Raw genomic sequence first — 13,625 nt, 5'->3', positions numbered from 1 at the left:
GTGGATGATTCCGAACAAATGAGTAAACGAAAAGCTTCCTAGTTAACTAACTGGTTTTAAGACTGGAGCCCAAATCTAGGACATGTCTTAAGTATCTTCAACCATAATTCTCAGACAAAACTTCTGAATGTCACTCACAGGATAAGGACTGATCTAACATTAATTTTCCTCATTTTGATTGAAGTATGTGATTGAACTAAAATTGCTGTAAATGTCTAAAACAGATTGGTGCTGATTTAGTGGGAGACATCCTAGGTCCATTTGAACTATGATTCTGAGTCTTTCTATTTCCATGTTCTAATTCCTGAATTCTGAGAATGTGCATTGCCCTGAGCATCTGTGCCGTTTAATACTCAAGCGGACCACCACACTTGCACGGCTTCTGAACACCCTTTGGACGGTTCCAGTGCTCCCTTCGATCAAAGTAAAAGCAACCAGGTCAAACAGTCCTTGCTCCGACCTGCGGGACCTGTGTCCCCCCCTCAGCCCGCCCCATCCCACCATCCCACCAAAGAAAGACGATACTGTTAGAAATTCCAGGTCGGACCAAGTGTTCTCTGTACACACCTTGCCACGTGGCACGTGAAGGCAGGTCGGCAGCCTTCGGGTCTTCTTCTCACATGAGCCCAGCTCCTGCAAATGTCCTTCCCATCCCTCGTCCCCACAGTGATTGCGGGCAGCGGTTGGCGTAGCAAAAGCCATCAGGGCCTGGGTTCCCCGGAGCCTGTGAGGCGTTGGTCCTGGTGAGTCACACAGGCCAGGTGCGGTTCTGAGAAACACCTGGGTGCCTGCTGGGCTGTCCACGCCCGGTCAGCGTTACGCTTCACGCTCGTGCCTTTCAGGGAGGGTGTGTCGCCGCCACTGGTGCTGATCCTGTGGATCACCAGTAATTAAACTCAGTGGGAAAGTCCACCTGTCATTTAGGCGAAAGGCGCCTTGCTGAGGTCCACTCCTGATGGCTGGACTCCCCCCACTCGGCCTTCGGTCCCCTTTCCCTGAGCACAGTGTTGGAGCCGTGACACACTGACTGCGCTTCCTCTGCCTCTCGGTGCCCGAGCCTCCGCCTGCACCTGGCGGACGTGTCTTCGCCTTTAACCCGCCCACACCTTCCCCAGGGAAAGCGCGGCCTCGGCCTTGGCCTTGGCCTTGGCTGATCAACGCACCCAGCCACGGCAGACACGTCAGGGCTGGAAGCAAGGCGCCTCGAGGCCCCACACTTAAAGCCTAGTGACAACTCGAGGGATGGTCCCTGTAGGGGTTTCGCTCCCGGACATCAAAACCTGTGCGTGCCCCTCCCGTCAGTACCGGGACAGTGGAAGGAAGGGAGCACCAAGGTGGGACAGCTGCCTCCAGTCCCCTGTAGCTTGTCCTGGGGACCTTAGCAGGTCTCGTGCAGCTTTTCAGAAACCCCGCAGTTGGGAGTGATGTCCCGACCCCCTTCACTGGCTTCTTTATTGATGAAAACTGATGGCTGCTGTTTAGAAGCCGGGGGCTGAAGTTCACGCAAAAGACACTTAAAAACACACGTAAAGATAAATTATGTGTAAACACACATTTAAAATATGCCACATAATCATGGGTTACTCTCGACAGGCTTGTTTTTCTCCTGTGGCAGCAGTGATAATTATGTAAATAAGCCAAGAGCCACATTTTTTAAATTGATGATTTTAACAGAGTCTGAAATGGGGTCTTCTTTCTAGTGCTGGATAAATATTTAACCGCAGAAAAGTGAGCAATTTAAAGCAAGAAGCGGCCCAGGTAATGGGAAGCCAGGGTCAGAGGAGTCTTTCTAATTGGATCCCATTTCCTGCAAAGTTACACATCACGTTTTTCCATCTCTCCAGACCTGCGTGAGCTCAGGACAAACAGGAGGTGGACCCTGCGGTGTGAGGCCGCTTGGCGTCATGGCCACTAATAGACTCGAGTTTCCTTTGGCAGATGGAGACGGACACATGGATCACTTGCTCCCGGGCTGCGAGGACAAAAGCTGCCAGAAAAGCGCCATCTACTTAGCGAGGTCTGGGACCCAGCAGGTACGGCAGCCGGGCTTGAACATGAACGGGCTCCCGTCCGTGCAGAATTCTCCCAGGTTAGAAAAGGCGTCTGAAGATCAGAACAGAGAGAAAGCAAAAATCAATCACCGAGCCCCTCACTTAGTGAAGTTCATTCCACTCTACTTTTTGATTCGTTTATTGAGAGACAGGTGCTGTTAGAATTATTTCTAGTGAAGAAAGCCCATTCTTGATCCCGTAATTAAAGGACATGTTCGCGCTTTATCTGCTGGGAAAAGGTAAAGCACTGTAACCTGACAGAGGGTCGGGCGGGACGCCGCACCTGCATGTTTGCAAGGGCGGCCTTGCTTCTGTTTGTGGTGCAGGGTCTACTCCGCCCCCTCCCACCAACGCCCCCGCAGCTAGTAGGTGAGTGGTCCAGAGTCAGAGGGTCACAGCCCGGGACCGTCTGGGAGTGACAGGCAGTGACACGGGGAGTCCCTCCGTGTTGGGAGCACCCGAAAGTGGAACTACCCTGTTCTCTTTTCTACTTGGGGCTGTAAAGGATAGAATGACACCCTGGCTTTCGCAGCCCCTTATAAATAGAAACATCACGTTTTACACTAAGACACTGAAGAAAGCAAAACAGGTCTTTATGGTCAACAGTGTGTGGTGACCAGAGGGAAACGGGGTAAACGGTGATGGAAGGAGACTTGGCTTTGCACGGCGAGCACGGACATTACATACGGGTGACACGTTTATACATACGTTCATAAACTGTACACCCGAGACCCACATCGTCTTATTAACCAGTGTCGCCCAGTAAATTCCGTAAAAAATTTTTAAAAGAAAACAAGTCTTCCTATATTCAGCATTCTAAAAACATAACTATTACACTCCTAAGTCTTATTATCTTGAACTTTTCAAAACTCAGAAGCCCTGACGCCATCTTCAGGTGTCAGGCCACGGGGGCGGAGCTTCGGAGTGCGCAGTCGCCCCTCTCGGGAAGGCAGCGTCACAGTCCCCTGGTGACCCGCAAGGACGTCACGTCAGTGAGGAGACTTCTTACTGTGCGGACACAGGAGCCCTAATCTTCGTTAATAAGTCCCAGCCTCATCGGGGGTGGGGGGTGGCCTGGTGTTTTGGGGCGTTTCCCGTCTTCCAAAACGAAACTTTTTTTTCAGTCAAGTGAAACATTAAAACATTTTGATGACATTTAGGGGTTTTTTTTTGCTTTGTGAAAGATGGAAAAGCGGGTGAAAGTGCAGACAAATTTCTGAGCAGCTTGTTCTTCGTAAACTTGTCTTTGTCACTGAGTTTCCTCAGTTCCTGTGGCAGACCACGCCCAGAAAGTGTTGGGGGAGACGGGGCGGGGGGGGCCTGCGGCTGCCGTGTCCTATGCAGGAAGCCATTTGTAATGTAGTTCACCTGCCCACAAGGAAAAGCCGTCAGGGGTGCACTGTGCCTGCCTGTGCAGGGCCAGCTGCGCCCTGCTCTGTGGACGTCCCCAGGTGGCGCGCCCATGCCCCCACTCTCAGCTGGGGCACCACTGTGATTTTAGTGGCATCTCGTCCACACGTTAGACTTTCAGTGCTCAGTGGGTTATTAAAAGGGAAGACTTGGGCATTAGGAAGAAAGGGGTTTCCAAAAGCTTGTTTAGGAATCAACCTGTTCTCTCTGGTCTCTTCAGTATAACGAACACAGAAATAGAGTTTGCTGAGATTGTAGCCTCCGGCCCTTTTGGGGACGAGGCCCGCTGTCCTGGGCAGGCGGAGGTTGCTGGGGCTGGCACTGCCTGGCTCCGGGTGAGGGCTGGGGTCGCCGCCAGGTGTGACAGGCACGGCCGGAGGGCCAGGTGCTGCACTCAGAACTTGGCCGAGTTTGACTGCTCCTATACTGGTCCCCTGAAGGGACAGCAGCTGCAGAAACTACAGTTTGCTCTAATATTAAAAAACAGTGATTCGAGGTTGTGTTTCCAGTAAACACAGATTTTCAGGTGGGCAGTCCAACCGTGTCATTGTTAACGTCGTGTTGGCCCTGAAGTTGCGTGGTTCTGTGAAATGCCTTCTCGGGCCCCACGTGCCAGTTCAGAGGAAGACACCTGGCGATCAGTCTGACGGGGCCTTTTCCTTCCAGGGTATCAGTTACCCGTTCCTCAGAGTGAACAGTAACCCCCGCCACATTGTAGGATGAAGAACTTCGGAAAGATGATTTTCTCTTGAGGACTTTAATGGATTGCTTGTTTTGCAAATGCTGAACTTTTTTCTACAATAACTTTAAAGTCTCCTCGTCTGCTCCTGTTCACAGTGGGTTCCAGTCTTGCAGGACTTCAGCAACAAGGGCACGCTCTGGGGCTTCGTGCCGCCGGAGCAGGAGCAGCGCCCAATGGAAACGCCCTTCCCCATCACCCTTCACATCGGCGACCACAACATGGACGGCTACCCGGACGCCCTGGCCGTGCTGAGGAACACGTCCGGGAGGTAGGGGGGCGCAGCGGGCGGGCGCGGTGGGGAGACAGAGTCATGGCGACGTGCGTAACAGCAGCAGCTACTCGAGGTGTGCCCTTAAGTAGGAAACACGACGGGCCCAGATCCCGTGTCCGTACATGGTCCCTGACCTTCTCCCAGCTGCTGAGAATGCCCGTTCTTTTCCGGTGTATTTTCCACAGAACAAAGTGGACATCTACTATAGAGTAAAAAACCTATTTGTTATTCAACAAAATTGATCTGTAAAAGGTCAAACCTTTTGCTCACTAAATGACCCCTTACTGTTTTGGCTTTTGTTTGGACCCGTTCTATTTTGAGGCTGAAGACCACGGTGGTTGAAAGCTGAGCCTGGGCCTTACTCTCAGCCCGGCAACGGGCCAGTGGTGTGACCGTGTTGGGCGGGGGGGGGGGGCCTCGGCTCCTCGTCCGGGCGGTGAGAGGGGAAGGTGGGCCTCTGCTGTGGGGGCGGCGGGAAGGGAGGCGGCGGTGAGCAAAGCACTTACGTTGCTACGTTGCTACAGGGGCCTGAACAGACCTATTAACTTATTCATAACATTTATTCCTGTTTTCACAATACTCTCCAGCAGTGTTTTGTCCCTGTCTTCATCGACCTCCTGTGCACCTTCGTTGGGTTGCTCCTGGATAACGGGCTCCACGGTCACTGCCAGTGAGGCTCTTTCTGTCCCTTTCTCAGGATCATGATGGGCGGGCGGGGTCGCGGGCTTTGGTGCAGGGTCTCGCATTCACTGATCTCGTTTCCGTCTCTGCTCTGAGAGCCTGCGGCTTCTCTGGCCTGTCCCAGGCACACGGTCCCTTCATTTGGAAACAAGGGTGGTGAGATCACTGGTCACACGGCCCTTCTCCGTTCCGGTCTCTGGTCCCACCGTGCGGGCCAGACGTGTGTCGTCGTGGTGACACTGTTGCCTAGCATCATCGACGTGTCCGTGACTGCACGTTATGGTTCTGTTCAGAAGAGTAGTTTATGGGTTTTTTAAATATTTTTATTTATTTATTTTTCGAGAGAGGGGAAGGGAAAGAGAAAGAGTGGGAGAGAAATATCAATGTGTGGTTGCCTCTCATGCGTCCCCTGCTGGGAACTGGCCTGCAACCCAGCCATGTGCCCTGACTGGGAATCAAACCGGCATACTCTGGTTCACAGGCCCGCGCTCAATCCAATGAGCTACACCAGCCAGGGCAGTAGTTTATGTTTTAATGTGTAACAGAGGCTGGCATGACTTATTGGAATGCAAACATGGCATTCTGCAATTTAATAGAACATATATTTGCCTAACAAACACAAATCATAGAAATTCAGAAAGTACAAATAAAACAATAAATTGAAATCATCCGTAAGCACATCACCCAGAGATGATCAGTGTCTGTGTTTTGGTATTTGGCAGAATCTCAGTTCAGGCTTTAAAATCAGTCTAAAAATGGCACAATTGCTCTTAAAAATCCATCCGATCATGTATACAAAATAAACACATGCACACTTGTGCAGTCTTCCCTGTCTGCCCTGCGAAGTGGAAAAGCAGCAGCCTCGCGAGAGTCCGGTTTCCTGGCCTCCTCACAGGTGGCTGCGGCTGGCGAGCGGCCGAGGACGCTGGACGACACTCAAGGGCCCTCTCGCCGCGGCCCGGCGTCGGCGCAGTCGGACTCGGTCCCTCCCGCGTGTGTGGGCCTCCTGCAGCAGGGCGAGGTGCCCCTTCCTGCTGATGTGAGCGCCTGTGCCCGTGTAGGACGGACCGTAGTTCATGAGCCCTCCTCTTGGGTATTTCCTTGCTAGCGTTTTTGTCTGGGCCCACAGGCAGCATTTCAAACACAGCGTCTTCCGAAATACAAGGCCTGGGGTCTGGGGTCCGAAATACAAGGCCTGGGGTCTCGCCCTCCGGGGAAGCACGCATCTTACCCATCCCGAGCCCTTTCAGGAGGCGGACAACCCACGTCAACGAAACAGAGCAGAACAGCAGCTCGACTCACGCTCAGGTGCACGTGGGAGATGTAGCAAAGGACCTATGAACTTGAAGGGAAGCCCAGAATAACAGAATCCTGAGGCATGAAATCCACGTTCGCCGAGCCTTTGAAAGGCTGCTGTTCTCAGGTCTCACAAACTAGTCCCCTCCCTTCCGAGTAAGGGGGTGTCAGAGACCAACTGGTGCCCAAAGCGGCCATCACTCTGCACGTGGCCCGGCGGCGGAAGTCACCCAGGAGTCACCGTGTGCGGGCCGAGAGGGGTCCCGGCTGCCTGCACTCTGCCCTCTGGCCTTAAGTCAGTAGCTGGGTGTTCACGCAGACTTCCCGGTGTCTCCGGCAGGTGGTCTTGCCCTCTGCTGTCTCTTCTCAGTGTCCTCGACGACACAGGTGGGACCGTGAGTACCTGGCACAGACACACGGCTTATCAGTGACGTTCGCTGTAAACTCCATGCTCGCAGCTGTGCCATGACTTGGCAGTTTCCAAGTCGTGATTGTTTCAAGAAACTGGGAGTTTCATCCCGCCCCCCAGGAAGGGGGGAAGGAGCATCGGGCGATGTGCGTAAACCCTGAATTGGGCGGCTCGGGGTCCCTCGAGGCCCGGGACCGACGAGGAGGACAGTTTCAGTGTTACAGGAGCATCAGCTGCTGTGCAGCCGCTTTTTCTGTCAGTTTTAGTTAATTAAACGTTTTGTCCTCTGCTCAATAAAGGGTTTAATAGGTGATTGTGTGTACATTCCTGGTTTAATCTCATTTTAATGCATTTTCATTGATGGGCTAATGCCCTTTTTCAAAGGCAGTAGTTATCTGAACTCAGCACGTTGTCAAACTTTCCCCAAGAACATAAAGTTAAAGCCTGAATGTGCCCCACTGGCATCCAGGTGCCTGGACGTTGCCTTCCCTGAAGCGCTGACTGCTCGGCGGAGCTGGGGCAGCAGGCGGAGCAGACCCCGGTTACGGATCGTTCCGGATCGGGTGCCACTGACGTCCCACTGCACGTGGGTGTGGCTGGCGCTCACCCACAGATAACGTGCCCAGGCGAGCCAGGGTCCAGAGGAGCCGCCTGCCTGGAAGGGATGGTTCTGGTCCTGCAGAACTGCCTGTGGGGGAGGGGTGGTGCACCGCCCAAGGCAGAAACCTGCGCGGGGAGGCGTCGGTGTCACTGGCCGCTCTCCGGGCGCTTTCAGGCGTTGCTCCTCTCCTGCCGAACGCACACGGGCTGCTGCTTCTCTCCTCGCTGGGAGGTGCGTCCCTTCCATCGTCCCGGTGTCGCCCGTCTTCCGAGGACCATCCACAGGCTGTTCAGCTGTCGCCCGTCTTCCTTCTCTTCCTCACCTGCTCTGTCTGAGACAACTGACAGATAAAGTGCCGTTGCGTTTCATCTTATGTAATAAAAACACAGATACTGTGATACCTAGAAGGAAAGTGGAGCGGCCACCAAATTAGCCAACGTAGGGACACCTGTGAACACAGGCAAAGCGAAACATGACAGGTCTGAGCTCTTCTGGGCCAGGAACGTGAGCGTTCAGGGGGCCTCGCTCTGCGAAGGGGCTTCCTCCCTCCATTCAAAGAGCACGTGCTGCCTGTCCCCCAAATGTCGTCGGCACTGCGACTGCATCGGGGGGACATGCGTCGCCGTCACCCAGAGCCCCGGGGAGCCTTACTCTGAATCTCAGCCCAGCACCCGTGTGCATGCCCCTCACTGCCAGTGGTCTGTGCTGCGCAGACACGTCAGCGAGCTTCAGCGTCTCCAGGTGTAGGTTTTATTTTGTTCCGTGAACTTAGCTGAGGGCTCCGCGTTTCCCAGCAGCTGCAGGCATAGGCTTCAGAGCGGCAATTCAGAGCAATTTGTTTTATTTTTAGAGAATCCCTAATGGACTTGTTCTTCTTCCTGATGTGTTTTTCTTCTGTGTGGAGAAGCACTGCCTTCCTCAAGTCCATACAGAAAGATGGACACGCACCCAAATCACAGCCCCTTCCTCCCAGGGAACTCGGCCAACAGTGGCACTGGGGAACTAGGAGGAAGAGCGTTCGTTGGGGACGGTCTAGACGAGCAGTGACTGAGGGGGACGCACGGCTCTAAGGGCAGCCAGGGGGAAAGTCACACTTCCAGTCCCACGACCCATCAGCCCTGCCCTCAAGGGAAATAAGGCAGACGCGTGCAGTCCGTTAACAGCCCAGGCCAGCCCCAGCTTTGTCAGCCGGGGGTCTGGGGGGGGGGCAACGCCGATTCCGCAGGGCGCTTGGCAGGCGAGGCTCTCGGCGTGTCGGTGCCGGCCTGCTCGGAGAAGACGCCAGACCTGCGCGTTGTAAACCCCGCGTCACGGAAATGTTTCCCACAGGTGTTTTATGGGTTAAGATTACCCATTACTCCTGTTTATTAGCAGCTTTATTGAGCTACAATTCAACGCACTCACTCCACACAACTCAGTGGCTTTTTGTGTATTCGCAGGGTTGTGTGCCTGTCACCGCAGTTCATTTTAGGGCATTTCGTCGCCCAGAAACGCAGCCCACTCGGCCGGGCCATTGCTCTCGGTCTCAGCAGCCCTGGGAAACCACTCCTGTTTTCCGTCCCTGCAGTGTTGCCAGGCCTGGGCGGTCCCCATAACCCAGCCCCCCCCCCCGGCGGGGGGCGCTCTGCCACAGGCTCGGCCCAGCCCGCTGTCTTCGAGGGCCCACCAGACAGCAGGCAGCGTGTGCCGACGGGCACGTCCTCCTGTGGCTGAGCATCCGCTGTACGGATGTGCCGCGTTGTGCCTGTGGCTCTCGGGTGGATGTCGACCAGCGTATGTAACACTGCTGGGAACGTCCGTGGACAGGTCTCTGTGTGCACAGGTGTTTTCCTTGACCTGTGCCTGGGGGCGGAGTACCCCAGGAGCGGACCTCTGCGTTTCAGCACTTGAGGCGGTGCGGCCAGACTGCGTCCCGGGCGCCTGCCCCTGTGTGTGTCCCCCCCCATTGGCCTGTGTCCGGCCCCCCGCCCCCCACATCCTCTGTGGCCTGGGGGTCACTTGTGTATCTTCCTTGGCTGATTGTCTGTCTAGACCCTTTGCCCGTTTTTTAGAATCCACTTGTCTTTTTATTACTGTGTTGTAAGAATTCTTACATGTTCTCCACGTAAACCCCTTGTCAGACACCTGACTTGCAAAATGTTCCTCCTGTTCCACGGGGTCCTTTGAAGCACAAATGTTTTTCATTTTGTTCGTGTCAACTTTATTTTTCCTTTTGTGGCTCATGTATTTGGGTTTTCTCATGAAGGAGTCCGTGTATTTTAACAGCTTTACTGAGGTCTGATTGGCAGAGTAAACCACACGTCTTCAAAGTGGAGTGTCGGGAAGTCCTCACAGAGACCGGGAAAAGATCGCTACGTGCCCATCGCCCGCAGAAATTTCCTGGTAGCCCTTGGCCACCACCCTTCCCCACCTTCCGCTCCTTCATCTTTCAGGCTCCACCGCCCACTCCCCGCCCTGTAGATAGACCAAGTTCCCTGCCATTCTGTGTACATAGCCACGCGGGAGATGCCCTCACACCTGCGCTCTTTCACTCGGCATCATAATACCGGGACGCTTCCGTGTTTTTACATGTGTCTTTAGTCCATTGCTTCTCTTAGCTGAGGCGTATTTCAGTGTATGGATATATCCATCCACAGGTTGATGGGCATCTGGGTTTTCACCCGGTTTTGTCCTGGCACGGAATCTGCTCCCAACACCCCTGTGACAGGCAGCGGGTGCCCCGGCTCTGCGCTGCCCTTGGGCGAGCACCAGGGGTGGGAGGGCTGGGGGTGTTGGAAGGGGCCTGTTTATTACCTTTTTAAGAAAATGCCAAATAGTTCCAGTCGCGTCACATGTTCTTAAGCATTGCTGTCATCGGTCTTTTTTAACTTCAGTTATTCTGTTTGCAGTTTATCTCCTTGTAGTTTTAATTTTCGTTTCTCTAATAGCTGATGGTTTTTGACCATCTGTTAATGTGGTCATTTGTCTTTCATGTCTTTGTAGGTGGAGAATCTGTTCAAGCCTTTCCTACATTATATTTGGGATGTTTGTTTTCTTATTTTTGCGTTTTGGAAGTTATTTATATGCAAACCCTTTATTAGCTTGTGGTTTGCTCACATTTTCTCTGGCCTCTGGCTTGTCTTATCTTCTCTAAACGTGTCTTTAAAGAGCAGAAATGCTCAATTTTGAAAATGTCCACTTTCTCGGTTTTCTCTCGGTTCGTAGCTCGGAAATCCCTGCCTAATTAAATCACGGAGGCTTCCTTCTACGCTTTCTCCTGGAACGTCTACAGTTCTACATTTTACATGTGGGTCTACGGTCCGTTCTGGGTTACTATTTCTATATGGCGCAAGGTGCAGGCCCAAGTTCATTTTCGGTGAAGTGTTCCGGCACTGTGTATTGAAAAGATTCCTTTCTCTGCGCAATTGCCTTTGGCACTCGGTGAAACCAGCTCTGCGTCTCGGTGGGTGCGTTTCTGCACTCCCCGCCCAGCTCTAACGACCTCCGCTCCATCCTGCGGCCGCACCACGGGGCTGGATTCCTGCTGGCTGGTAACGAGCAGTGCATCCAGACAGTGTAAGTCCTCCAGCTTTATTCCTTTCCGACATCGTTCTGTCAATTTCACATTTGGGCATTTTCCATGAATTTTAGGATCAGTTTTTCAATTTCCGCAAAAAATAAAGTACCAAGATTCTGATGGATATTGCATTGAATCTGTAAATCAATACAGGGCTTGTTGACATCTTAACAGTGTTGGGTCTTCTGACCCATGAAGTGCATGCGTGCGTGCATGTATCCTTTTGTTGTGGGTCTTTAATTTTTCCTGGCAGCCTGCCGTAGTCTCCAGTGTATAGTTCTGTGCATCTTTTTTCAGATACCTAAGGTTTCCTCTTTTGATACTGTTATCACTGGTGCTTCCTTATTTCCGTTTCTGATTGTTGTTTGCTAGCATGTAGAAATGCAACCGACTTTTGTATATTAATCTAGTGCTCTGCCACCTGGCTCAACTCATTCATCCTAGTGGCATTTCTGGAGCTATTACAGGGTTTCCGAAAAGGTGGTCAAATCACCTGTAAGTAGAAACAGTTTCCTTCTTCCCTCCCGCTCAGATACCTTTGTGTTCCTTGCCTTCCTACGACGGACGGCGGGAAGCTGTCGTCCGCTGTGGCTTTCCTTCTGCGTGGGCGTGGCCAGAGCAGACACCCCGGCCCGGCCGGGACACGGGCCTCCCTGGGAGCGCGGCGCCCGCTGCCGGTTCCTGCAGACGCCCTGAGTCACGGGAGGAGGCAAGCACTTTCCGTCCCTGGTTTGCGCAGAGTTTGGACCAGAGATGCACGTCTGATTCCATCGAAATTTGTTACCTTTATTGAGATGTTCACATGGTTTTCCTCGTTAGTTGATTAATCTAGTCAGTGATACTCATTTTAAAATATTAAAGTAACTTTGCTTCCTTACAAAAACCCAGGTTGGTCGTTATTTTTATCTTTTTTTATACATGAAGTCTTCACTTGGCAGGGCGCCAAGCCCGCTGAAACAGGTTCATTTCAGAACCGTTTCCTCTCTTCGTGCAGTTCCCTGATGACTGTGAAGCAGGGACATGGTTCCAAGTTGCACAAGTTTTAGTGGATACCGTTGTGCAAAGCAAATTCTTATTTATTGCCAGGTTTGGTTTATTAGAATTTTGTTAAATTTTTACATCTGTGTTCGTGAGGAATGTTGTCTGTAGTTCCTGTAATGTCTGGTTTTGACGTGCAGTAGACGTTGTAGAATGAATCAGGAAGTACTCCTTCTGCATCTGTTTTCTGAAGAGGTTGTGTAGGATGTAATTTCCTGTCTAAATATTTGGTATAATTCATCAGTGAAGCCATCTGGACCTGGAGTGGGGGGGGGCGGGTTAAGAAGGTTTGAAAGTACAGTTTCAGTTGATCTGTTTCCTCTTGAGTGGGCTTTGGCAGTTTGTGACTTCCAAGGAATTTTTGTCATATAATTCGTTATATCGGCGCAAAGTTTTCGGTCACATTCCCTTATTATTCTCTTAACGTCAGCAAATGTGTAGTAATGTTACCTCTTTCATTCCTGCTATTTTTACTATGTGTTTTCTCTCGTTGTAATGCTTTTAAAGGCCATTCTGGGTGAAGGTTTACCCATTTTAAAATTGTTTTTTTGCAAAGAACCAGCTTTTGTTTTATTGATTTTCTGTATTGTTTTTCCTGTGCTGTACACTGTTGCTTTCTTCTGTGTTATTCTTTCCTTCCTTCTGCTTATTTCATATTTAATTGGCTCCTCCGTTTCCAGTTTTTTAAGGGAGAAACTGAGGTCACTGATGTGAGACCTCCTTTAACCCAGTTTTGAGTGCTAGAAATTTTCCCATAGATGCCACGCCGGTGACTGACGCGCCACCGTCCTGCTGGGCCCCATCTGCAGCTTCCCCCGCTCACAGTCCCTGTCGTTTTCCCTCGGGGCTCCCTCTCTCACTCCCGTCCGACGTAGTGGCACTTGCTCTAATGTCCAGATCTTCGGGGACTTTCCGTGTACCCCAGTTACTGCTTTTGTTCTCGTTCCATGAGATGTAGTTGTCAGAGCATTGTTGAGTTGCACGATGTCATGAGTTCTGCCACCGTCTGCAGTGACACACTCGCCCTGGTAAGGTCGCAGCCTTCCACCCACGTAACCACCATTTTCCTGTTTCGGTTGTTACGGCGAGAACATCAGGCCCCGCTCCCAGGGTGACCGCAGGGACGCAGCAGAGCGCTGACCCTGCAGATGCACTGACCGCCCGCCCGTGCTCTGTCCGCAGCAACCAGCAGGCCTTTCTGCTGGAGAACGTCCCCTGCACCAACGCGAGCTGCGAGGGTGCGCGCCGCATGTTTAAGGTCTACTGGGAGCTGCTGGACCTGAGTCAAGTCCGAGATGCCGTAGTCGCCACCTTCTTTGACATTTACGAAGATGTGAGTTCCCAGCTCTCCTGGGGGTGGGGTCCGATTGCTGCCCACCCCCATCTCTCTGTCTGTCTCTCCCCCCTCCCTCTTTCTCTCTCCCCCTCTCCCCGCCACCCCCCCCCCACCCTGTTGGACCAGAAAATGCAGGCGAGGTCAGGAAAGCAAACATGTGCATGGAAGAAAGCCCCCTCGGACGTTAGATGGCAGCGGGGACAGATCCACTGCCATCTGGCTGATTGGCACAGT

General features: G+C 52.5%; 1 protein-coding gene across 1 annotated transcript in view; it reads left to right on the top strand.

The window, feature by feature from the left end:
- Positions 1 to 13,625, top strand: part of ITFG1 (integrin alpha FG-GAP repeat containing 1) — a 75,131-nt gene that overhangs the window by 41,331 nt on the left and 20,175 nt on the right. Inside the window, exons 9-11 of the mRNA XM_037144881.2 lie at positions 1,939 to 2,033; positions 4,299 to 4,471; positions 13,238 to 13,388. Coding sequence (XP_037000776.2) covers positions 1,939 to 2,033; positions 4,299 to 4,471; positions 13,238 to 13,388 — 419 coding nt within the window. The remainder of the gene's footprint in view (positions 1 to 1,938; positions 2,034 to 4,298; positions 4,472 to 13,237; positions 13,389 to 13,625) is intronic.

The sequence above is a fragment of the Artibeus jamaicensis genome, unplaced genomic scaffold (genome assembly GCF_021234435.1).
Source record: "Artibeus jamaicensis isolate MK-2021 breed Jamaican fruit bat unplaced genomic scaffold, CSHL_Jam_final contig_755, whole genome shotgun sequence".
Taxonomy (NCBI): Eukaryota; Metazoa; Chordata; class Mammalia; order Chiroptera; family Phyllostomidae; genus Artibeus; species Artibeus jamaicensis.
Note: the sequence above shows the minus strand (reverse complement) of the source record. Positions and strands in the feature narration are given on the sequence as shown.